Source organism: Neoarius graeffei, chromosome 9 (genome assembly GCF_027579695.1).
Source record: "Neoarius graeffei isolate fNeoGra1 chromosome 9, fNeoGra1.pri, whole genome shotgun sequence".
NCBI classification, from domain to species: domain Eukaryota; kingdom Metazoa; phylum Chordata; class Actinopteri; order Siluriformes; family Ariidae; genus Neoarius; species Neoarius graeffei.
Genome location: NC_083577.1, coordinates 6,551,575 through 6,577,325, shown reverse-complemented (window position 1 = coordinate 6,577,325; position 25,751 = coordinate 6,551,575). Strand labels below are relative to the sequence as shown.

Below are 25,751 nucleotides of genomic sequence, written 5' to 3'. Positions count from 1 at the left end.
CGTCACCGGCCGCCACTGTTATCTTGTGCGCTCTCTGTGATGTTGCGATGGTCACTGCTCCTCCCTTTCACGCCCTTGTCTTGTTGCTAAATGTAATTGGAGTAGTTTAAGCGCACCACCAGAACAACCCTTAAAAGGATAGTTCGGGATTTTTGACATGAATCTGTATGGCATCCCCATCAATAGTGTCGTGCAAACACACTGACTTACCCCTGACAGCATCCTGCGAGTCCAGTTCTTGTCCAGTTTTGGTCCAGACGAAAGTAGTCCGGCAAGTTTGTTGGGGTCACGAAAGTAAAACGTTTTTCGTCTCAAAACAGTACGTGTTCAAAAGAGTGATATATTTGCATCACAAAACCGTTGTCAAATAAAAAGTCAGACCTCGAAATCGCTTGGTACTATTTTCTCTCCCTTCTTATCACTGCGCGCTGCCGCCAGGTGACAGCCACGGCTGTTTCATTCATTGTTTACTAGTGATGGGAATTTTGGCTCTTTTTCGGGAGCCGGCTCTTTTGGCTCTTCTTACTATAAGGAACCGGCTCTTTCGGCTCCTGAGATTTTATTTTTGATTTAAAGGAATACGCCACCCCCAGATGAAATTGAGTCAGTCCCTGCAGTCCCTAGAGTTGGATGAGTGAGCCAAAGCGTTTTGTAACCGACCCAGCCATTGTCCTGATCTATAAACGCCCCGGTTAGCTTAGCTTAGCTTAGTCACTGTAATCAGGCGTGTCCAGCTAGCATTGTCGTTACAAAAGTAAATTAAATAACTCAAGATTGTTTATAATTATTTCTCATGACTTGTACAGTCACATCGAGTACACATATCAATGCAAATTAACACGAAGGGATTTACTAGACCAATTTATATCTGGAACTATTTTCAGCCACAGCACAGGCAAAGCACCGCTGCAGGCGCAAAGACACCGCGCAGCGCCTGAAAACGGGTGCGCAGCGCCTGAAAACCCGTTTTCAGGCGCTGCGCGGTGTCTTTGCGCCTTCCTTTTCCTACCTATTCCTTTAATTGCTGCAATTAGCTAGTTAATTCTGATTCTATTTCTCCTCTCAGTTATAATCTGTCCTGCTTTTGAAAAGATCCTCTCTGGGGGGACAGATGCTGCCACTATACACATCCTCCGTGCCGTCACGTGTGTAAGCCGTGGATAGAGTGCAGCCTTGGTCTCCCACCAGCTTAGCGGGTCTGCGTTTCGCTGTCACCTGGCGGCAGCGCGCAGTGATAAGAAGGGAGAGAAAATAGTGCCAAGCGATTTCGAGGTCTGACTTTTTATTTGGCAACGGTTTTGTGATGCAAATATATCACTCTTTTGAACACATACTGTTTTGAGACGAAAAACGTTTTACTTTCGTGACCCCAACAAACTTGCCGGACTACTTTCGTCTGGACCAAAACTGGACAAGAACTGGACTCACAGGATGCTGTCGGGGGTAAGTCAGTGTGTTTGCACGACACTATTGATGGGGATGCCATACAGCAGGCCTATTCAAATGGCGGCCCGCGGGCCACATGCGGCCCACACGCGACCCAGATGCGGCTCGGACGCGGCTGACGTGATGCGTCACTAATTCCGTATAGGCCAATACCACGAGTCTCCAAAACTTAGTACATGCATTTTCATTACCTGATAAAAATAAATAGATAATATTGTAATAATTATTTTGCACGTTTGTTATTTCCCAGCTACTGTTAACTCAGTATGTTCAAATGGAAACAACAAATAGCCTATGCATACTCTATCAAGTGCGCGGAAAAGCGGAAGAGTGGTATGTGTGGAAGAGCGGAACTAGCGACACTAGCAACATATGCGTCCCTAGCAACATGCTGCATACAAAGACGTGCTGTATTTTAAGCTAGGCACTGTTTAAAAAAAGAAAGAAACAAACATGTCTCTCTCTACATGTAAGCGAAAAATTGAGGACGAGAATCGTCGATTCAACCCAGCATGGACTGAGAAATATTTGTTTATTTTGCCGACTGCCAACGCCAAACCAATGTGTTTGATATGCAACGAATGCATTTCTGTGCTAAAAGATTACAATATTCTGAGACACCACCTGGAAAAACACCCAACATTCCGCGTGAACTTCCCGGAGGGATCTGCAGAGAGGGCTGCTAAAGTACAGAGCCTGATCGCGTCTTACTCTCGGAGCACGACAACCATGGTAAGAGCTTGCACCTCTCAAGAAAGAGCTACATCAGCATCTCTGAGGGTAGCTTGGATTTTGGCTAAAAAGAAAATGCCATTCACCGTCTCCGAAACAGTGAAAGAATGTGCGTTGGCCATGGTGGAGGAGGTCATAAGTGACGAAAAAATAAAAACAAATGTGGTGTCAGCTCTCAAAAACGTCCCCTTGTCAGACACCTCTAACAGTCGTAGAGTAGAAATACTTGCTACCCAAGCATTTGACTCGCTGCTAAATGATCTGAAAAAAGCTGACGTGATGTCTGTAGCTGTAGACGAGTCAACAGATCAAAGTGATACAGCACAATTGTGCATATATGTGCGCTTTTATGATGGCACAATCTTTCGAGAGGAGCTGCTCGGCTTACTTATAGTAATAGCTTAATAATAGCTTATACTTATAGTATAGCTTAATAATAATAATAATAATAATAATAACAATAATAATAATAATAACAATAATAATAATAATAATAAATAGATAGATAATCGGCTGTGCCACTTGTTAGTGACCTCGGAGAACTTGTGGCCCAGCTCAAGCTCTTGGATTCAAAATGTGGCCCAGAAGGAAAACTAATTGAATAGCCCTGCCATACAGATTCATGTCAAAAATCCCGAACTATCCCTTTAAGTCAACCAAGACCGCAATGTTGCGGAAGGCCGGTGATAGAGGGGGTAAGTGACCAGCGGAGTGAAATGATCACGCTGCATGTGGTAACTCGCTGCTCTCTCCTCCCTTCATCAACAATCGGTCTTACATGTTGCAAGAGTGCAAGTCTTTCTTGACTTCGAAAGTTGGACATTGTAATCTAATCCAAATAAATAGCAGCCTTTTTCAGAAATTGCAGCAGCTAAATATTTAATTCTTTGTGTAGGCTATTTGCAATGAGTGTAGTTTTCTGGGAGTGAATGTTGCGCGACAATCGAGAGAGGTTGCACACGGAAGCGCAGATAGCCTTGTAGTCCACGTTACACTGCCAGCAGACAGCGCCTCTTCATTTCACGGTAGCGCTTCTTTTGCAACATTGTTATGTAGGCCTAGTGCAGCAGCGCTTAGGTTTTGCAACATTATTGTAACAATGTTGCAAAAGATAAGCGCTACCGTGAAGAGGCGCTGTCTGGCTGGACTCAAGGCTACTCTGCGCTTCTGGAGCAGCGGAGATTGTCAATGTGAACCCGTGTGCATGATCACTCCAGTTAGAAAACAACATTCACGGGAAATAGATAAAGTAGGCCTATTAAATATTCAAATGCTGCAATTTTTGAAAAATTATATTTTAATAACATCAATAGTATCGGTATCGGTAGTACTCGGTATCGGCAAGTACTGAAATGATAGTACTCATACTCGTATCGGTTTTCACAAATGTGGTATCGGTGCATCTCTAATTAGAACACTGGAGTGATAGTTGCTGGAAATGGGCCTCTATACACCTATGGAGATATTGCACCAAAAACCAGACATTTGGGCCGAATCCCATTTCACCCCTTGGACCAACCCCTTGGCCCTTCCCCTCCATTTTGCGCGTTCACGTGAAGGGGTAGGGGTATCCCAATCCCAGTTAACGCGGAGGGGTAGGGGAAGGGGTAGGGCTTCTGTACCCCTCCAAACGGAGATTTTCCTGGAGCTGACTCCAAACGAAGGGGTTTGAGTGATTTCCCACAATGCCATGCGGATTTCAGCGAGATTTCATGCGGATTTCAGAAAGATGGCGGTTCCCGCGGCGAAAGATTGTCATAAATGTATTTTCTCCATTATTTACGTGTTTTAAGTTGTTATCCAGAGGAAACGCGCCGCTTGATTCGCTTTCGAGCTGAGAATGAGCAGCGATTTCTGAAATCCAAGCTGCTGCTAAAAAGCTTTGGGAGTGAGTATTGTTTTCGGTTGCTTGACTGCGTACGTTTTGTTCTGTTATTCTCGCTTTTATTGTTTACATGAGTGTTCTGACACCTCATTCTGTCGGATGTGGTGCACGAAGCGCCAAAGATATCCCATTCAGTGGTGTTAGTTAACACAAATCACACCCTGCCAGCAGAGATCTCTGGCTCTGACTGTAGCGGCTGGTCGCAGCCAATGACGCATTTGGTCACGTTTTGCTAACGTAAACGCTGACGGAGGTACGCGATGACGTATGCGATCGTTGAAGGGCTATCCCAATACGTAAGGGTTGAATTTCAAGCCCTATCCCTTGTAGCTCAGTTTCAAGGGGAAGGGCCAAGGGGAAGGCGGAGGGGAAGGGGGAGGGGTAGGGGTAGAAATTAGAATTGGGATTGGGCCTTGCAGCTAGAATAGTCATTTACCACATTAGCAATGTATAGAGTGGATTTCTGATTAGTTTAAAGTGATCTTCATTGAAAAGAACAGTGCTTTTCTTTCAAAAATAAGGACATTTCAAAGTGACCCCAAACTTTTGAACGGTAGTGTAAGTCGAGATTATTCACAGCACTTCACATAACACTGAACCTCAGAGACCAGTATGAACATCCATCAACGCATTAAAATACTTCACTGTGCTCCTTTCAAGTATCACTGAGGTTCATGAGCATTCGGAGAAGGATTACTACATTTTTTTTTGGTTCCTCTTTCACGTAGCACTGACCTGAATGACCTGAAACGAGTGCAAGCATTTCAAAACATATATTTTAAAAGCCTGGTTGTTTTTTCCTCTGAACCTCAGAGGCCAGTGTATGCATCCATAAATGAATTATAATATTATTTTACATTATTATTATTATTATTATTATTATTAACTGTTGTTTTTTGTAATGCATCCTGCAAACTTTGTATAAAAGGTGGTTTAATAAATAAATATTGCAGGTAAAAGCAGACAGTTATGATACTCGGTTAGGAGAGGTTGAGGTATGCTTGATAATGTATGTATTAACGAGTGTTTTTTTTTTTTTTTTTTTTTTTTGATCGCACAGTAGCTATAATGGCTGGCACAGAGATGCCCACTCCCTCAAGACCTGGGCACTCACGTAAGTGTTTTAAAACGTGTATTTCTCAACTAAAGTCACCTGCTAAGTGCAAGACTTGTATTCTTGCACAAAATCGTTTTGCGAAAACTGAGATTTCAGCAAGAAGGCAGGCTGCGGTGCGTTTTCTGAACTACGCTTATGCTAATAATCCTGAAGAGGGTTGAAATTTCCACCTTAGCTAAGCACGCTAAACTGGTTTTGAAACAAATGCGGTTTTATCAAATTTGCATGCTAAACATTAGATATTTCAGGGTAGTATCTGACTGAGCGACAGCCCGCGACTAGTTGGAGACACAAGAATTGCGATAAAATATGCGAATTAGCGACAATTTTCACTTGGAATCATACTGAATTGATATTCGCATATTTTACCGCAATTGTTGTGTCTCCAACTAGTCGCAGGCTGTCGCAGTCCGACTTTCCCTCGGCAGGCAGGGAAGTAGAGGAAGCTTCACGGAAACTGACTCGAGAAGGGTTCGCGACAGCTTTGCGACGCATTTGCGGCTATTTTGAGAGAAATTTTGTCGTGCAAGTTTTTTTGAACATGTTCAAAATTTCAGCGACGAAGGAGCGACACTTAGCGACTCGTGCGAAGAAATCGAGAAGCCCCGCGAATGTTTCAAGACACTTTTTTGAAACTCTCTCGCAAATGACTTTCGCAATTTGTCGCAGCCCAGTGAGATACCAGCTTAAGTTATTCCACAAAATTGAGTCGTACATAATCCATGTACGACGAATGCTGTAATCCGTGTACGACGAGATTGAGTGGAATCACTGTTTTATTCTCTCCACATTCACTGGATTTTGAGAAACGGAGCGTTTTTATTTTTGTTTTGTAAATTCGATAAATAAAAGCTTCATACAAAACGTCCGACAAAATCATTTCCGTTTAGAATGTGAACAAACCGGCGAAATGACCGGAGCAATTTGTGAAAAATGTGATAATTCTTGAAGAAAAAGAGAAAAGATGCGTTCTTACCATCAAATACTTTCATTCCATATTTTTTTGTTGCTTTTTGGGGTTTTGTTTTCGAGTAGTTATTATTTCGTCCTCGGTTGGTTCAGCAACACGCGCCGCCATTTTGTTTTTCTCTGCTCACGGTATGAGCTGATAGCTGAGTAGTAGAGTAGCCAATCAGAGCGCGTGATTTCTCATGTCCAGTGAACGTGGAAAGAATAAAAGGCATTATTACATGGCTTTGCTGAATACTCGATTCTGATTGGTCAGTTATGCCATTCGACAGTCTGTTATTTCCGAGTAGCAGACCGTTGCTATGGACACAGTTCTGATTATAGACTGTGGAGGAATATGTCTAATAGGGCTGCTCGATATTGGAAAAAATCAATATCACGATTTTTTTCAGTAAATATCGATATCGCGATTTTTAAAACGATATTTATACACCTTTTTTTAAAGCCCTGATCATCAACACCTGAGGCACCGGGCCACATTTTTATAGTACAGGCCTCATAGGCTACCTGTCAACCCTTCCCGTTGTACCCTGAAACGCCTTTTACTTAAACTATTTACTGTGCAAGCGCGTACTTTGCATAGGTCCTATAGCCTGCACAAGGCTCACGTTCTCCTCACTCAACATTTCCGATCACAGAGGATGGAGCCAGCGCTGCTATTACCAGTGATTACTGCGTAACGTCCACACTGGCTCGTAGCCAGCCAAGGATAAAATCTCTCTCTCACACACACACACACACACTACAACGTAAGCTTGTGTGTTGTTAAGACACCAACATTAAACACGCACAATATAGAGACAAGTCCTTAAGAATTAGCATACATGAAAATAGGCTTCTCTTCCTTCATCTTCCAAATGTGGACTCCGCTATCTTTTTGGCATGTCAGCATTGAAATACCATTTGCAGAGATATTTCACTCGCCATTAAGAAAAGTAAAAGCAACACATGATTAGGGCTACATGATTAGCAGGGGGACACCATTTTAAGCGCACGGAATTTTAAAAACAATGTAATTACATCTGAGTCCGTCTACATCGCGCAATAAACCCGTCCTTAGCAGAACCTACTTCAAAGCATGATGCTAGCTGCAGATGCACAAGTCAAAATCAAATGAACCCAAGTAAACATGCCGCGGCGGGCAACATTAATAACCAAATCGCCTTACCTTAAAACGCTGCCTTGACCACAGGACGACTCGCAATTATTCCACTTAAATCCACACGGTTTAACACATCTAACACAGCTAGCAAGCTGGATATGTGCTAATATTGTTGTGCTTGTTTTCTTCCGTAGATGCCATTTTTACATTACCCAGTCCCACATCCAAAAATATGACGTAAATATATGTTAATTGTATTATTATAACTATTAGCAAGCAAATCAAACAACATATTAAGAAATCAATATATCAAATCACCCGACATGTATGAAAACAGAAGAACTGATTTTTACTGTTGCGGAGATATCGCGGGAGTAGAATGGATGACGTATGCAAGGCTACGGTGTGCCTTAGGGGACTGTCACGTCAATGTTATTGTTGTTTTATTGCCATTGTAGAAATATTGTGCACGTCCCTTTCGACAAATGACAAAAAATCGTTTCATATCGATATTATGAATTTTGATATCGTTTGACACCAATATCGATATCGTGATAAAAATACGATATATTGCACAGCTCTAATGTCTAATCTACGGAAGCCGAGAGAGGCCCTTCATATAATCCTTTTTTTTTTTTAATTCACCTTGTTATCCCGAGATAACGACATAATTAATTCAGGGTCTCGAGAAAACAACACAACTAATTCGCGATCTCGAGAAAACAAAATTATTTCATGATCTCGAGTAAACAGCTGAGAAATGGTTCATTCAGGTGCGCCAAGAGACTTGTGATATGCTGACTTTGGGGCTATTTCTCATTCTGTATAGACGCAACTTTGGTCATTAGAATGTCTGGAATAATCGATCACCTAATAAGGCAATATTTTGATCAGGGGTTGACTCGAGATCATGAAATAATTGTTTTGTTTTCTCGAGATCTCGAATTAGTTGTGTTGTTTTCTCGAGATCCTGAATTAATTATGTCGTTATCTCGGAATAACAAGGTAAATTTAAAAAAAGGATTATATGAAGGGCCTCTCTCGGCTTCCGTACTAATCATATCAATCTGTAGAAAGAAGTCCAGTAAGTTTTGCTGATTTAATAAGCAAATTTACGACGTTGACCAAAAAAAAAAAAAAAAAGTGTTACTCAATGAGAACACCATGGAAGATTTTTATCGTATTTATTTTAACGTGCAGTTTCACATGAATTATAACACTAAATTGCCCCTATGAGGTTGTCTAATAGTCTGACTTTTTTATTTGTTTGTTTGCTTGTTTTTAGCGTCAAATTATTCTTTTCTTTAGTAAGTATCCATGTGATAAGCGAGATCATGTCAATATTGCGAAATAAACCCCTTCATGGTGATTCACGACTGCATCATCTTCTCTGGCTTTATTTTTTAAATAATGCTCAACTCGCTCTACATTATCCCTTCCTTAATTACTTCATTATTTATTGAGTAATTATGCTCAATTTCAGGTTAACTTGAAGCATAATCACAAAGGATGTTCATCGAACACTAATGCTGCTGTTCTCCTGCAGCTCCCTGCCCCGTGCCTCAGTCGACTTATCGCCTGAGGATTTTAAAAGGAAGGTTCTGGAAGGGAAGGAACACTGGGTGCTGGACTTCTACGCCCCGTGGTGTGGCCCGTGCCAGCATTTCGCCCCGGAGTTCGAGATCCTCGCTCGGGTACGGTCGTTAAATTCACCACCACACTGCTCTCTTTAAGCCTCGTGTCACTTCCCCCTTGAGGGAATCCCCAGTTTCTTAATTGAAGTGATATTTAATAGGTGACCTTTTAATGATGGGCAGCATCAGCTAATCGTAACTGAAAGGTCAGGATTTGATTCTGTCCACTGCTTTGTTCCTGTGGATTGAGTAATAATGTGAACGTGACCGCGTTCTCAAGCCAAACGAGATCCGATGTTTCCCACACACTGTGCAGCATTACGGGTTTTTCTACATGACCACCAGATCTTTATCAAGCTTACTGTTAGCTCACACCACAGAGATCGATTGGACAAGAGTGTGACAGTAAATGGCCTGACAGGCAGTGAACCCAGAATGACCTTTGACATTTAGAAACACAGGAACTGTCATGATTTTGTGGTTTATATCTGACAATGGTTCAGTTCAGTTCAGCTGCGGTGCAGGTTTTCTTCTACAGGGTGTCTGAAAAGTCAGGAACCAACAGGGGGTTACAATACATGCACTCATTTTCTCCTTCCATCCATCCATCCTTCCTTCCTTCATTCATTCATTATTCCTTCCTTCCTTCCTTCCTTCCTTCCTTCCTTCCTTCCTTATTCCTTCCTTCCTTCATTATTCCTTCCTTCCTTCCTTCATTATTCCTTCCTTCATTATTCCTTCCATCCTTCCTTCATTATTCCTTCCTTCCTTCCTTCCTTCCTTCCTTCCTTCCTTCCTTCCTTCCTTATTCCTTCCTTCCTTCCTTCCTTTCTTCCTTCATTATTCCTTCCTTCCTTCCTTCCTTCATTATTCCTTCCTTCCTTCCTTCATTATTCCTGCCTTCATTCTTCCTTCCTTCCTTCCTTCCTTCCTTCCTTCCTTCCTTCCTTCCATCCTTCATTATTATTCCTTCCTTCCTTCCTTCCTTCCTTCCTTCCTTCATTATTCCTTCCTTCCTTCCTTCCTTCCTTCATTATTCATTCCTTCCTTCCTTCATTATTCCATCCATCCATCCATCCATCCTTCATTATTCCTTCCTTCATTATTCCTTCCTTCCTTCCTTCCTTCCTTCCTTCCTTCCTTCCTTCCTTCATTATTCCTTCCGTCCATCATCCACCCATCCTTCATTATTCCTTCCATCCATCCTTCCTTCATTATTCCTTCTTTCCTTGCATCCACCCTTCCTTCCATCCATTCTTCTTTTCTTCCATCCATCCATCCATCCATTAACACTGGCTGAAAGTGTAGCGTTAATGCGTCTTGGTGCTTCCTGCTGCTCTCATTGGTTCCTGATTTTTCAGACATCCTGTAATATGTTATTGTTTCTATAGTAACAACTTATTTACATGGAGATGTACAGTAGTATCTCCATACAAAGTAAGGCTAATCAAAAATACATTAAAAAAGAAAAACGTGTAAATGAGATGTAATTTTCTTAAATGAGATGGTGTGTGTGTGTGTGTGTGTGTGTGTGTGTGTGTGTGTGTGTGTGTGTGAGAGACATTGATGGAAGGAGTCACCCGAGTCAGAGCTTTTAACAGTCAGCAGGTTTTCCGCTGCAGGAAGACCGCCTCTTCACGGCAGACGGCTTTGCACTTTTTCTTAGGATCATAACAAACTGCATTTTTTTTGTCTTGTTAACTTGAAGACAGAGGGGGCGCTGTAAGGCAATGACTGTAGCTGCTATAATGTAAACAATAACAGGAACTAATTTTTTTTAATGAACATGAGACAGTTCAACAGTTAAAAAGCATCAGTTCTTTAATAAATGAGAGGTGTAATCTGTGATCGATTACTGTTGTGTATGAGGAATAAAACACTTTGGGACCTGCTGTTAGAGGAAACTCATCAGCTTCACTTTGTGTCCTTTTGTGTTTTATTCCTCACGGGTGCTTTACAGTACACCTAATACATGTGTATCATGTGATCAACAGATGCTGAGGGGCACAGTGCGGGCAGGGAAGGTGGACTGCCAGGCGCACTATGATATGTGTCAGCGTGTGGGTGTCCGGTCCTACCCCACTGTCCGCTTTTACCCGTACCTCGGCACTGCGCGGGTGAGTGTCGGCTTTGCGCGTTTGTGTCTCGTTCTTTTTCACTTGCTCTTGCTCACACGTCTTTATTACACACACACACCTGCGCTGTGTCTCCTCTTACTCATGCGCGCTTCTCCTGCACAGCGAGAGCAGGGAGGAGAGTCCATCAACAGCCAAAACGCCAACGTCATCTCGGACATCATCCAGCAGCGACTCCAGCAGTTCAGCAAACAGAAGAAACCCAAATTCAAGGTACAGAACTGATCACCATCATCAGTAGCCATGTTTATATTAGGGGTGAAAATCTGAGGATTAAAAGAACAGTGTGCTCCATAGCCCATGCTACGGAAGAGCGATAGTTCCACTAAGAAATACATATATATTTTTTTTTAATTTCTGAGAAAAAACCTCAGAATTTTCGAGATTGAAGTCAAAAATTTCGAGAAACAATCTCAAAACTTTTGAGAAAAAAAGTCAAAATTTGAGAAAAAAAGTCGAAATTTTTGAGAAAAAAGGCAAAATTTTTGAGAAAAAAGGCGAAATTTGAGAGAAAAAAGGTGAAATTTTTGAGGAAAAAGGCGAAATTTTTGAGAAAAAAGGCGAAATTTTTGAGAAAAAAAAGGCGAAATTTTTGAGAAAAAAAGTCGAAATTATTGAGGAAAAAAAGTCGAAATTATTGAGGAAAAAAAGTCGAAATTTTTGAGGGAAAAAAAGTCGAAATTTTTGAGGGAAAAAAGTCGAAATTTTTGAGGGAAAAAAGTCGAAATTTTTGAGGAAAAAAAGTCGAAATTTTTGAGGAAAAAAGTCGAAATTTTTGAGGGAAAAAAAGTCGAAATTTTTGAGGAAAAAAGTCAATTTTTGAGGAAAAAGTCGAAATTTTCAAGAAAAAAAGTCACAATTTTCGTCAAAAGTTTTGAGAAAATAAACTCGAAATTTTCGAGAAAAAAAGTCACAAATTTAGGCTACCAGGAAGTACCAGGTCATTCAGAGCTGATGGAGACTTAGTCTGCTACTACTGTGTTTAGTGCTGCTGAAATGGACGACTTGATCAAATGTTATTTCGGGATTGGGTTTAATAACAAAGAGATCCTTGCAGTCTTGGCACAGAATCACATGTAATTCGTTTCTACTTTAATCTTTGCTTGTTATGTAGTGGTTCTGTGTTAGTCTCTAGCAAACAGAAAGCCGCTGCCTAGAAGTATTTGAATCTACGTGAATCACATCACCAACCGACTTCCTGTACCCCGGTTGTCACAACTCTGAATTCCATGGCTCTGGTCTCAGCCATTCATGTCTACCAGCCGCGAGTGAGTGTCACTTCCGTATGGAAGCCCGCCTTCTACAGATTTCTGACTTTTTTTTTTTTTCTTGAAAATTTTGACTTTTTTCTCGAAAGTTCTGACTTTTTTTTTTCTCGAAAATTTCGACTTTTTTCTTGAAACTTTTGACTTTTTTCCTCGAAAATTTTGACTTTAATCTCAAAAATTGAGTTTTTTCTCAGAAGTTTCCAAATAAAATATAAAACCCTGGCCCTATTGCTCTGCCGTACCATGCTAATACCGATGCGTTTTTTTTTTTTAAACTCATCTGTCCATAACACCGAAGAGCTGTTGCCGTGGCGTGGCATCTGTCGTCCACAATTCTGTTAAATCGTATCTCCTTCATCACTTCTCCACGGATTTCCATTCCGATTGTTTTGTTTGAAAGAACTCATCATGCTGCACAAAACTTGGTCGTTTTGTCAGTTTTTTTTTTTTTTTGCTAACAAGTTACTAATTAATGACTTTTCCAGGCCTCTCTGATTTCTCATCCCATTCCAGTTCTGATCGATGTTTTGGGTCAATCTTCCGTCATTTGTTTGTTGATTTTCCTGTTGTAAACAATTTGTTTACAGCTTTGCTTATTTTCAGTTAAATCGTATCTCCTCCCTCAGTCATTGTATTGTCAAATTTTGCGAACGAACTGCTAATTAGGTCACCGTAACGAGTTTTGGGACTTCTCATTAGAATTATATCTCCTGTCTCATTTCTCACCCGATTCCAGTTCTGATCGGCGTTTTGGGTCGATCTTCCATCGAGGAACAAAACTTGGTCGTTTGTTTGTTTTTTTTATTTTCTTGTTGTAAACAATTTGTTTACATCTCAGTTTATTTTCAGTTAAATCGTGTCTCCTCCCTCCTTCAGTTCTCGATGGATTTCGGTTCTGGTTGTTTTATTTGAAAGAAGTCGACCTTCTGCACAGCACTCGGTCACTGCATTGTCAATTTATTGCTAACAAATTAGTAATTGATCATGCGAATTCAGTTCTGATCGGTGTTTTGGGTCGATCTTTCCTCGGGGAACAAAATTTAGTCCTTTTGTTGATGTTCCTGTTGTAAACAGTTTGTCGTGGAGGTTGGTTCTCTCTCACATCGTCGCATTTCAGTTCTGTTTGATGTTTTCGTGGTGGTTTTGATGGCAGGCCAGATGAGCTACTACGCCCTTGACGTTCTGGTTATTACCGTACCTCACCCCGGGACGGAGTCCACCAGGGGGCGAGGTATTGTTTATGTTCGGGTTTTTATTACGGGAAAACAGTAGGACCAATCTTTGTGAAACTTTCAGGATAGATGGGCATTGGTCTCAAATAGAACCTCCAACATTTTGAGGGTCGTCCTGTTAAGGTCAAGGTTTTTGTGGCTGCTGCCTCATATACAGCGTGTCATTGTGCTGTAAGAGTGTAACAGTTGTGCATTGCGTATGCGCATCACCAGAACGGTGAATCGTGATCTCACGATATGAACAGTTGGTCTCGCATTATCATCGTGTTGTAAGAAAGAGTGTAACAATAGCAAGCGTTCCCCTGTGTCCCAAATCACTCCCTACTCACTACATAGTGGACTATATAGTCAGGTTGCCGTTTTGTAGTGCTGTCTGAACGTATAGTGAGCATTATTTCACCCTATATACTGTAGTGCACTCGGAGTATCTCACAATGCATCACGGAAAGCAGTGCCGCGGCAAAGAAGTAGTTTTATCATTTAATCAATGAGCTCGCTATATAGTGAGTAGGGTGTAGTGAACGAGTGAGTGATTTCGGACACAGCGTTTTTAACCAATCGGCACTTATCCTGATCAAGTTCGATTACCCGTTCTATTTCTTAATAAACTTCGGAACCAATCAGAACCAGAAATAAGAGAAACCTTGTTATAATATCGGAAGATGATCAGCAGATAAAAAGATAAACGAAATTCACCTCGTGGTTTACCAAGGCTACTGATTTCGATATCAAGTAAGTGGTGTTTATTTATGAAAATTTACCTTAAGAAATGCTTAATTAAGGTAAATTTCATAAACAGTTCAATTTTATTTATAAGCAGTAGTCACATGTACCCATTCTTTTACAATATCTTCCTTCATATTCATCATAAGTGCTACCAGGCGAGGTTTGTTTTGCCTGGCAACACTTGTTCTTATTAATCCTCCCTTTTGTGCCAAGGAAACACAAATCATCATTAAAAAAAAACCTCAACTGTTTTAGTCCTTCAGGCCTTCATCACACTATATAGATTTGAAAGAGCACAAATTCACGAAACTACCTTTAATATAACCTTCTTTCCCGCGGCATTCTTTTTGACGGGTTAAAGTTTCCGATCACTTGTCATACGTCCTCTTGAAATGTCACAAGAACGTGTCTTGTTGCTGATCTTTCTCTGAGATGGTGAAACGCACTTCCATAACCGATAGTTTCTTTCACTTTTACTTGAACTCAAACCACACGTGCCCTCTTGCGTCATGCCATCATGTCGAGCCAGTGGCTGTTATGGGTGGAATTCTAGTTCTACTGATTAGGATCGGTTGTCTGAGTCAGACCGTAAGTAACCAATGCAACCTTTATGGTTATTAGGCAGCGACACAACAGATAAACATCAGTTGCTGCTGTCTTATTTGCCGATAGCAGTCCAGAAGGCGAACATCAGCCAGTACTGATGTACTGTAAGTGCATCCCAGATTTACAGGCATCTTAATCAACTGTTAATGATCCAACTAGTCGTTCAGTTACGAATACAAAAATCTGGGAAGCATGAGAAGTAGCTTTGGGACCAAAAGGTTGCCAGGTTGATTCCCTGGACCAGCAGGAATGGCTGAAGTGCCTTTGAGCAAGGCACCGAACCCTCTACTGCTCCCCAGGCGGCTCTGGGTATGTTGTACGTCGCTCTGCATAAGATCATCTGCTAAATACCTGTAATGTAATGTAAAATTCCTTCATGTGCATATGGCCTGAAGGTTAGAGAAGCAGCCTTGGGCCCAAAGGGTCGCTGGTTCAATTCCCAGGACCAGCAGGAAAAATGTGAGGGGAGTTGAGCGGATGATGAACAGCGCTTTCCCTCTTGAGCAAAGCACTTAACCCCCAACTGCTCCCCAGGCACTGTAGCATAGACGCCCACTGCTATACTACAGTGTGTGTGCGCGCTCATTACTCACTTGTGTGTGCATGCATGTGGAGGAATTGCTCTGTGCTTGAGTGTACGTACAGTTAGGTCCATATATATTTGGACACTGACACAAATTTTGTTTTTTACCTGTTTACTGAAACATATTCAAGTTATAGTTATATAATGGACATGGACATAAAGTCCAGACTTTCAGCTTTCATTTGAGGGTATCCACATTAAAATTGGATGAAGGGTTTAGGAGTTTCAGCTCCTTAACATGTGCCACCCTGTTTTTAAAGGGACCAAAAGTAATTGGACAATTGACTCAAAGGCTATTTCATGGGCAGGTGTGGGCAATTCCTTCGTTATGTCATTCTCAATTAAGCAGATAAAAGGCCTGGAGTTGATTTGAGGTGTGGTGCTTGCATTTGGAAGATTTTGCTATGAAGAAGACATGCGGTCAAAGGAGCTCTCCATGCAGGTGAAACAAGCCATCCTTAAGCTGCGAAAACCGAAAAAAACCCATCCGAGAAATTGCTACAATATTAGGAGTGGCAAAATCTACAGTTTGGTACATCCTGAGAAAGAAAGAAAGCACTGGTGAACTCATCAATGCAAAAAGACCTGGACGCCCACAGAAGACAACAGTGGTGGATGATCGCAGAATAATTTCCATGGTGAAGAGAAACCCCTTCACAACAGCCAACCAAGTGAACAACACTCTCCAGGAGGTAGGCGTATCAATATCCAAATCTACCATAAAGAGAAGACTGCATGAAAGTGAATACAGAGGGTTCACTGCACGGTGCAAGCCACTCATAAGCCTCAAGAATACAAAGGCTAGATTGGACTTTGCTAAAAAAACATCTAAAAATGCCAGCACAGTTCTGGAAGAACATTCTTTGGACAGATGAAACCAAGATCAACTTCTACCAGAATGATGGGAAGAAAAAATATGGCGAAGGCGTGGTACAGCTCATGATCCAAAGCATACCACATCATCTGTAAAACACGGCGGAGGCAGTGTGATGGCTTGGGCATGCATGGCTGCTAGTGGCACTGGGTCACTAGTGTTTATTGATGATGTGAGACAGGACAGAAGCAGCCGGATGAATTCTGAGGTATTCAGAGACATACTGTGTGCTCAAATCCAGCCAAACCGATTGGTCGGCGTTTCATAACACAGATGGACAATGACCCAAAACATAAAGCCAAAGCAACCCAGGAGTTTATTAAAGCAAAGAAGTGGAATATTCTTGAATGGCCAAGTCAGTCACCTGATCTCAACCCAATTGAGCAGCATTTCACTTGTTAAAGACTAAACTTCAGACAGAAAGGCCCACAAACAAACAGCAACTGAAAACCGCTGCAGTAAAGGCCTGGCAGAGCATTAAAAAGGAGGAAACACAGCGTCTGGTGATGTCCATGAGTTCAAGACTTCAGGCAGTCATTGCCAACAAAGGGTTTTCAACCAAGTATTAGAAATGAACATTTTATTTACAATTATTTAATTTGTCCAATTACTTTTGAGCCCCTGAAATGAAGGGATTGTGTTTAAAAAAATGCTTTAGTTCCTCACATTTTTATGCAATCATTTTGTTCAACCCACTGAATTAAAGCTGAAAGTCTGAACTTCAACTGCATCTGAATTGTTTTGTTCAAAATTCATTGTGGTAATGTACAGAACCAAAATTAGAAAAATGTTGCCTCTGTCCAAATATTTATGGACCTAACTGTATGATAAATCTAGAACGCGGGTCAGCCTGAACAGAATTTCCAGTTGAAATTAACAATAAAAAAATATCTCCTCCATAATGTTTTTAATCTGCTCTTGACAACGTGGATTAAAAAAAATAAATAAATAAGTCTTCCTGTAAGGAAATGAGGCAACGGATTCGAAACCGATCGTGTACTGGTTTCACACCACATGTAACTCTGACCAGATTTGTTTAAGAGACACTTAAACAGCCAGGATGGTGTGGCACACACAAGAGACTTAAAGTAGAACAATGCAGCATTGCAAAATGTAACTACAGTGCTGTGAAAAAGTATTTGTGCCCCCCTGCGGATTTCTTCCATTTTTGCTTATTTGTCACATTTAAATGTTTTCGGTCATCCGGCTAACTCTAATATAAGATAAAGTCGATGCAAGTAAACACAAAATGCAGCTTTTAAATGATGACGCTATTTATTGAAAGTAAAGGGTTAATCAAAACCTGTATCACCCATGTGAAAAAGTATTTGCCCCTTAAACCTAATAACTGGCTGGCCCACCCTTGGCAGCAACAACTGCGAATAAACGTTAGCGATAACTTACAGTGAGTCTGTGGAGGAATTTTTGTCCACTCTTCTTTGCAAAATTGTTTCAATTCGGAGGGTTTTCGAGCATGAACCGCCCATTTAAGGTCTTGCCACAGCATCTCAATTGGATTCAAGTCAGGACACCAGTCCAAAACCTTAATTTTATTTCTTTTGAGCCATTCAGAGGTGGACTTGCTTGTGTGCTTCAGATCATTGTCCTGCAGCATAATCCAGCTGCGCTTGAGCTTTAGGTCACAAACTGATGGGCAGACAGTCTCCTTCAGGATTTTCTGGTAGAAAGCAGAATTCATGGTTCCATCAATTATGGCAAGTCGTCCAGGTCCTGAAGCAGAAAAGCAGCCCCAGATCATCACACTACCACCACTGTGTTTCACTGTTGGTATGATGTTCTTATTTTGGAATGCTGTGTTAGCCTTACACCAGATGTACCAGGACCCATGTCTTCCAAAAAGTTCTATTTTTGACTCCTCAGTCCACAGAATATTATCCCAAAGGTCTTGGGGGTCATCAAGATGCTTTTTGGCAAATGTGAGATGAGCCTTTGCGTTCTTTTTGGTCAGCAATGGTTGGTTTGCGCCTTGCAACTCTCCCATGGATGCCATTTTTGCTCAGTGCCTTCCCTATTGGAGAATCATGAACACTGACCTTAACTGAGGCAAGTGAGACCTGCAGTTCTTTAGATGTTCATCAGGGTTCTTTTGTGACCTCCTGGATCAGCCGTTAAAGCGCTCTTGGTTGAATTTTGGAAGGCCGGCCACTCCTGGGAAGGTTCGTCACTGTTCTAAGCCGGTTTTTTTTTTCCATTTGTATATAACGGCTCTCACCGTGGTTCGCTGGAGTTCCAGAGCCTTGGCAATAGCTTTGTAACCTTTTCCAGACTGATAGATTTCAATTATTTTGTTGCACATCTGTTCCTGTAACTCTTTACTCCGTGGCATCTTTTTAAGATCTATTAGCCTACTTCACATTGCCAGCCTGGTTCTATTTATGTGACATTTCGATTGAACAGGTCCAGCAGTAATCATGCCTGGGTGTGGCTCGTGAAATTGAACCCAGTTATCAATTAAATTTGGTTAATTGTCTGTTTGTACTTTTTCACATAGGGCCAGGTAGGGTTGGGCAACTTTTTTTTTTTTTTTCCATCAATAAATGAAATCAGCATTTGAAAACTGCATTTTGTGTTTACTTGGGCTATCTTTTGTCTAATATTAAAATTAGTCTGGTGACATGAAACATTTAAGTGTGACAAATATACAAAAATAGAACAAATCAGGAAGGGGCAAATACTTTTTCACAGCACTGTACTTTTATAAGGTGGTCATTTTTGAGATATAGTTTTAAAAAAACAAAACAAAAAAACATTTGAACTAATGAAGGCAAGCGTAAACTCGAAACTGGAGGGGAAAACACCTCGCTCACTGAACTCTCAGACAGGATATAGACAACTTTCTGTACAGATTTAGAATTCACGGTCTGGAAGCTCTGAGCGTTCCGTATTCCCATGCATGACTAGCACCCCCTAGTGCCCAACGGTGTTCGCATTCATAAATTCATAAATGTGTTCATCTCCAGTGAGTCCTTTATCATGGTCAAGGTCACAGTGGCTCCAGAGCATGTCCCAGGAACAAGGGCGGCTGGTGCATAAGGGCGATTGGGCGACGCACTGCCAAAACAAAAAAAAAAAAAGTTTTTTTTTCTTTTTTTAAAACAAACTTTCACCAGCGCTGCTTGAGGCCGTTTTAATCTGTCTCTGGGTATCATTGTCCAATCAGGGTGGTCTTGCTTCTAGAGTACCGCCCCTTTTGGGGCGATTTCAGTCACGCTGAAAATCGCCCAAGAGTTCACTGATGGAGTCCCATGTTAATATATATTTTTTTCTCCTGACGGACACTTCAATGCAATCTCTATGGGTTCCGGGGGGGTGTGCCCTAACGTGCTTATGTCACTGCGAAGTGCGGCAAAGTTGCGTTCGATCCACTCAGTTTCTGAGGTGAGATGGATGCGGAAAGCAATTCAGTGCGGTCCTTAAAGAAGTTCCATTTAGTCAGCGATCAAATCGAGCTAAATTGGCAACAAAACAAGCTGGACCCCCCTCGACCAAACCTAAACATAAAACAAATTTCGACAAAGGGGGGGGAAATCATATACTCGAGGTTTTACTTCAACATGGTCCCAGCGCAAATCCTGGCGAGCTGGCTGCGAGGACGCCTCAGCGGTTTTCCGCTCCCCCTGCTTACTTTCCCACCCTGGAGGGGCTCCACGGACAACACTGCTTGGATGGTCACTGGAGTTTCGGACATGCATCATTTGTCGGAGAAAATAAAAAAACATGAGTCATCAAAGATTCACATGGGCAGCTGCCTGAAATTTTCGGCTTTTGGGAGAGTGAACATCACTACACAGCTGGATGAGGGCTACAGGCTAGCAGTTCGCCGCCACAACGATGAGGTGAGCAAGAATAGGCACATATTAAACCGGCTCATCCAACGCGTGAAATTTTGTGGAGTGTTCGAGTTAGCTCTACGAGGCAAAGATGAAACTGAGGGCTCCAGTCACCGTGGTGTTTTTCTGGGTTTGGTTGACTTCGTGACACACACACACACACACACACACACACACACACACAGTCACAAAATCCGTTCACTTTTGATGTTTTCAATGTGCATTTTTATATTTGCCACACTTTGCTCTGAGAGTTAGCACTTTGGTAATATCCTTGGTAAATACCAGTAATTGCAAGATCTAAAGATCCACTCATCTATTTATTCAACTGCTATTGTTATGTTAGCCAAATATTTACACTGTTTTGTTACAGTAAGTGCACTTTCCTGTTTGTCCTTAAGTTGTACAGTCTGTAAAATTCTTGCTGGTCATGGAGTTTGAAGTACAAAATCCATTTACAGAACATTCTGTAGAACAGTTGACTTGCTACCTAGGTCAATTTACTTCAGTCCTATGGACATTTATGGTCCGTGTAGACATAATGGGGGAAAATTGCGCCCCCCCCGAAAAAAATTTCAGGAGCCGCCACTGCCCAGGAACACTGGGTGGGATGCAGAAATACCCACACACACACCTAAAAACAGCTGTTTGTAATCAATCCACCAACCATCATGTTTTTGGAAGTGGCAAGAGACTGAAGAACCCAAAGGAAACCAGCGTGGGTATAGAGAGAACATGTGAAACTCCATACAGGTGGTATCCCGAGCTGAGGATTGGACCAGGAACCCTGGAGGCAGCAATTGTTATAGAATCGCAGCCGCAAAAAGAACGAGTCTTCAGAGAATGGTCATCAGAATATGGTATCGCGTCCAGTCCTAGCATCAACACTTACTGTGTCGTTTATTTCTTGTCTTTTTCTTCTTCTTCACCTGTCCAGTGTGTTCTGGGTTGGGTCCCTTTTCCTAAGGTTTCTTGGCTAAGCTGGCTAGCCACTCCTCTTGGACAATTTTTAAAGTAGCCAGTTAGCCTAACCTGCGTGTCTTTGGACGGTGGGGGAAACCAGAGGAAAGTCATGCAGACATGGGGAGAACATGCAAACTCCACACAGAAAGGCCCCCGTCGGCCACTGGGCTCGAACCCAGAACCTTCTTGCTGTGAGGTGACAGTGCAAACCACTACACCACCGTGCCGCCTTATTTCTTGTACATACGTGCAATATTGTCTTACACTGAAGATGTTTGTGTGTGATTTCATTAAGTGCAAAATACACTCCTGTTCGGAGTATGAAAGTGCTTTCATTGACTGTTAGAATGAAAAAGATGAGTCCTGTTCAACCAATTTTGAGGAAAAGTGGAGGCACATTTATAGTTCTTCACAAGATGATCTGACTCACAGCTTTTAAATGAAAAGCCTGAAGCAATGGTGTTTCTTTCCAACATGGATTCCTTTTTAATCGTGCTTGAGTAAAATTGTAGACAGAGATGTACTTTTTAAGACATTGCATTCAGCTGTTTTTTTTTTTTCCCCCCAAACCTCTGCAAAGGTGGTTCTGGTTTTGGTGCAGTTTATTTTTATTTGTTTGTCTGACTTTAAGCATGATTGCTCAAAATCTACTGACCGGATTTCCATGAAACTTGGTGGAATTCGGTTTGGGGGCAGATCCACGAATTTAATTTCTCTTTCACGAACACATTGCTAGATATGGCATTTGGCTTTGTTGGAAGTCTGCACTCAACAATGCCATACATCTTCAAATCCAGTAGATGGCAGTAAAGTTCAGTAGTGACAAAACTTAATGTAGAAATACGATGACTCCATATCAATGTTGGAGTCGAGTCACTAAACTCAGAGTCCAAGTCTAGTCTCGAGTCCCCAGCGTTCAAGTCCAAGTCATTAAAGAAATTTCGAGTCGAGTCCAAGAACAAGACTCCAACGGCACCATTTGACGGTGTCTGTTGCTGCCTTTATGTGAAAGCGTCTCTGCTACTGTGTTGGACTAATGTTCCTGCTCAACTGCTCCATTTTAGTTAACAGGCTACAGATTAAAAAAAAAAAGTGTTCATCACCCAGCAAGCCCCGCCCACTATCAATAGGGCAAATAACATGAAAGAGGGTTAACACTAGCTCGTTCGTTGCTCGATAGTTCTTCTACATATGGAACACACAGCAGTGCATTTTTTTTCCCCCCACTGTACGAGAAAGCGGACAATCCTAGCGGCGTTCTCTCCAGGCATTTTAGCGCCATTAACGTTAGTTTGTTCCTGAACATGACGTATGAACAGGTGAATATGCTTCTCTTGCACAAAATTTGTATAAAAATTAATGTAGATATAAATATCTTACGCCAAATTATTATGGCATGTTACAAAACCTAAAGAAAAAAAAATCAGAGTCCTCGTCTTCAATTTACGAGTCCGAATACAAGTCAAGTCACAAATCCTTAAAATTAGGGCACGAGTCGGACTTGAGTACTACAAGCCTGTTCCATATCACAATCCACATTCATGGGATTCAGTAATCCTCTGGGATACACAGGTAGTCTAGCTGTAATACGTAATACAGAACGAAGTTGTCATGGAGCACTCAGAGGGACTGAGATTTCAGAATGTCTTAATGTGAAACAAACAGGCCTGGACGTCATTACCAGGAAGTACAACTCATCCAGGCGTATAAAGGGGTTGTGGTTGATTTGCATTGGTTTCCTTTTAAAATGGTAAAACTGGATTTAAAGTGTGTTTTGTTTTATTTATTTATTTTAGTGCAACATAGTAATCTCCCACTGAATGTTTGTACCAATTTTAAACGTTATTTTTATGAGGTATTGAGGTGCTTTTTGGTTTGTTTGTTCTGGGTCAAACTGTCTTAGATCTGTCTGCAGTTTTATTTATATATATATATATATATATATATATATATATATATATATATATATATATGTGTTATTTACCAGCTGGGAGGTCCGTATGGTGAAATACCGTGACCGAGGTCTTGAAAGTACTGAGCGAGGCCCTCTGGGCCGAGGTCAGTATTCAAGGCCGAGGTCACGGTATTTCACCATACGGACCGATCTTAAGCTGGTAAATAATATATAAATTTTTTTCTTTACCAAATTCTAACAGAAAACAAGAGCACCCGAAAGGGAAAACCGAGCCGAGCCGCCATTTTGAATCCTCATTCACGGCTGTAATGCAAATGGCTTCCTCCTCTGTATACAAGTGCACTTCCATGGCAGGAAAAAAACTACATTTTGCCACCTATGAAGTCCCCTATTTATACAAATAGGAGTCATTCAGGTTTCAGCCATGTTTTTGCTCGACGTTAGCAACAGTTACAGGTTTTAACATTTCAGGAGAAAGCTATTCTTTTATTTCTTCTTCCTCAGGGTAGTAAAACTCGCTTTCGCTGTGAACACTGTCGTTATCGCTATCCATGCTGTAAAATTAATGCTATTCTCCTGAGAAATGCTGGCAAAAATGTATAAGACTTCCGATAATCTTATAAATAAATCTTATTAAAAAAAAAAGATAAGTGTTGACAAAAAAATGCTACTATATTTGTTGTTGTTGTGAACGAGCGAGTCGCCAGAGGTCCGTAACTGGGGTCCATACTGTAGGGTACGGACCCGCTCGCCAGCCAATCAGAGCGCAGGATTTGATGGAAACCGCACCACGAAAAAAATAAGATGCGTTATTAACATGTGACCTGTTTAAACATTAACCCCTTCACGTACGTCATGAACTCTCTTACCGCTGTGCCTTATGACGTACGCTACTCGTCATAAACACCTCCTTTTATGTACCTTACCTGCGGCACATACCGCGAGTTGGCCTAGTGGTTAGCATGTCCGCCTCTCGATCGGGAGATCGTGAGTTCTGTTCATGGTTGGATCATACCAAAGACCATCATAAAAATGGTACCCAGTTACTTGGAATACATGGGCCCTTGGTATACATTGTGTTTTCAAGTACTAGTAATTCATGTTTATGGACGGGTTCTCATTGACCAGACTCGTTGTCTTGGATATTTTTGAAGTTGTTTTTGATTACTAAAGTTATTTTTACTCTACAACAGTGTTTGTTTTTTTGTGATTTTTCTAGACGAATATATTAAAAATATAAAGTTCTGAACAAGTTAGAGAAAGATTATCAAAATATCCCAATTTTGACTTATTTTTGTCCTATATGCCCGGCACATTACAATTAATTATGGGTGGCAGCCAAGGGGTTAAATATGTCATTTATTAAAATCTGAGATTAATTTTGTCTTTTTTTTCTTTCAGGATGAGCTATAAAAATCTACTTTTTTACTTTTATCCACTGAATCTTTGACCTGTGGCAGAATGGACTGTACTTTACACACTCCCGGGATGTTAAGACTTTTATTGAGCTGTATAGCACCAGAGAAAGTGTGTGAAAGAAAGTATTTGTACCTCAGTGTGCACGACGAGACATCACAACAAGAACAACTCTGCAGTTCTTCTAAGCACCACCAATATGATGGTTACCGAAACGAGGCGAGGTTTCTGACCCGAATTATGTCGACTGTGTCTCATGTACATGATGTTTCTCTCAGCGTCATCATGAATCCAGACAGTTTTCTTCTCTGCGTTGGTTATTATTTTTATCCCAGTGTTGTGTTACAGAGTGTGAGAGCATGATAGTATAAAATGTTTTTATTTAATGCGGCTTTCAGGGACAGTGTATGTATAATGAAAGGTTTTGTTTCACCTGTATTTCTACTCACGCACTGTAATCATTCATGCAGTTTGGTTTTCGATGGTTATTACATTTTGTAATATCGCCTTACTTTGAATTGAAGATTATCAACAGTATCGAGACTATTCTCTTCTTGAGCAAAGAATTACTGGACTGCAAAGCAATAATTGTCCTGTAGTGTTGGGATTGGCCATTCTGTAGTCAGGAAAATGAATAATGTATTCTTATTTATTCTCTTGTCCACGTCATGGTCATGTACTGCTGCTTTGTACAGATACATGGTGTAGAATAAAGGGTATTTCTCTTTTTTATATATGATGTTCTGTATTGATTTATTTTTTATCCCCGCCATGAAGTGAGCAGGGGATATAAGAATGGAGTCTGTCTGTCCGTCCTTCCGTCCATTTCAATCTGGACAAGATTTCTCAGAAACTACAGTTGTGGTCAGAAGTTTGCATGAATGTCATCGTGGATATGAATGTCATGGCAATATTTGGGCTTTCAGTCATTTCTTTGAACTGCTCTTTTCTGTGGCAGAATGATTGTACAGCATACAGCTTTAATAAAATAAAAAGCACTAGAATTTGGTGCACAAGTCTTCATTTTCTTTGGGTTTTCTGAAATCAACACAGGGTCAAAATTATGCATACAGGGTCAAAATATACATACACTCACTTAGATTGTTAATTTAGAGGTGCTGAAACTTCCAAAATGTCTCTTATCTTGCCAAGGCCGAGGTCTCTTAACTTCCTGTTAGTGATCATGATTGACTACAGCAGGTAGCTTCTCTGTGCCTTCATAAAAAGGGTTTGTTTACAGCACTCACTGGCTTGACCAACACACAATACAATGGGAAAGTCCAAGGAGCTCAGTGCA

General features: G+C 41.2%; 1 protein-coding gene across 1 annotated transcript in view; it reads left to right on the top strand.

Annotated features, from left to right (window-relative positions):
• The window catches only part of dnajc10 (DnaJ (Hsp40) homolog, subfamily C, member 10), a 139,542-nt gene extending 114,354 nt beyond the window's left edge, over positions 1 to 25,188 (top strand). The window contains 5 exon segments of the mRNA XM_060928986.1: positions 5,124 to 5,177; positions 8,798 to 8,945; positions 10,880 to 11,002; positions 11,126 to 11,233; positions 24,440 to 25,188. Coding sequence (XP_060784969.1) covers positions 5,124 to 5,177; positions 8,798 to 8,945; positions 10,880 to 11,002; positions 11,126 to 11,233; positions 24,440 to 24,451 — 445 coding nt within the window. The 3' untranslated portion in view covers positions 24,452 to 25,188.
• Positions 25,189 to 25,751: the final 563 nt, after the last annotated feature.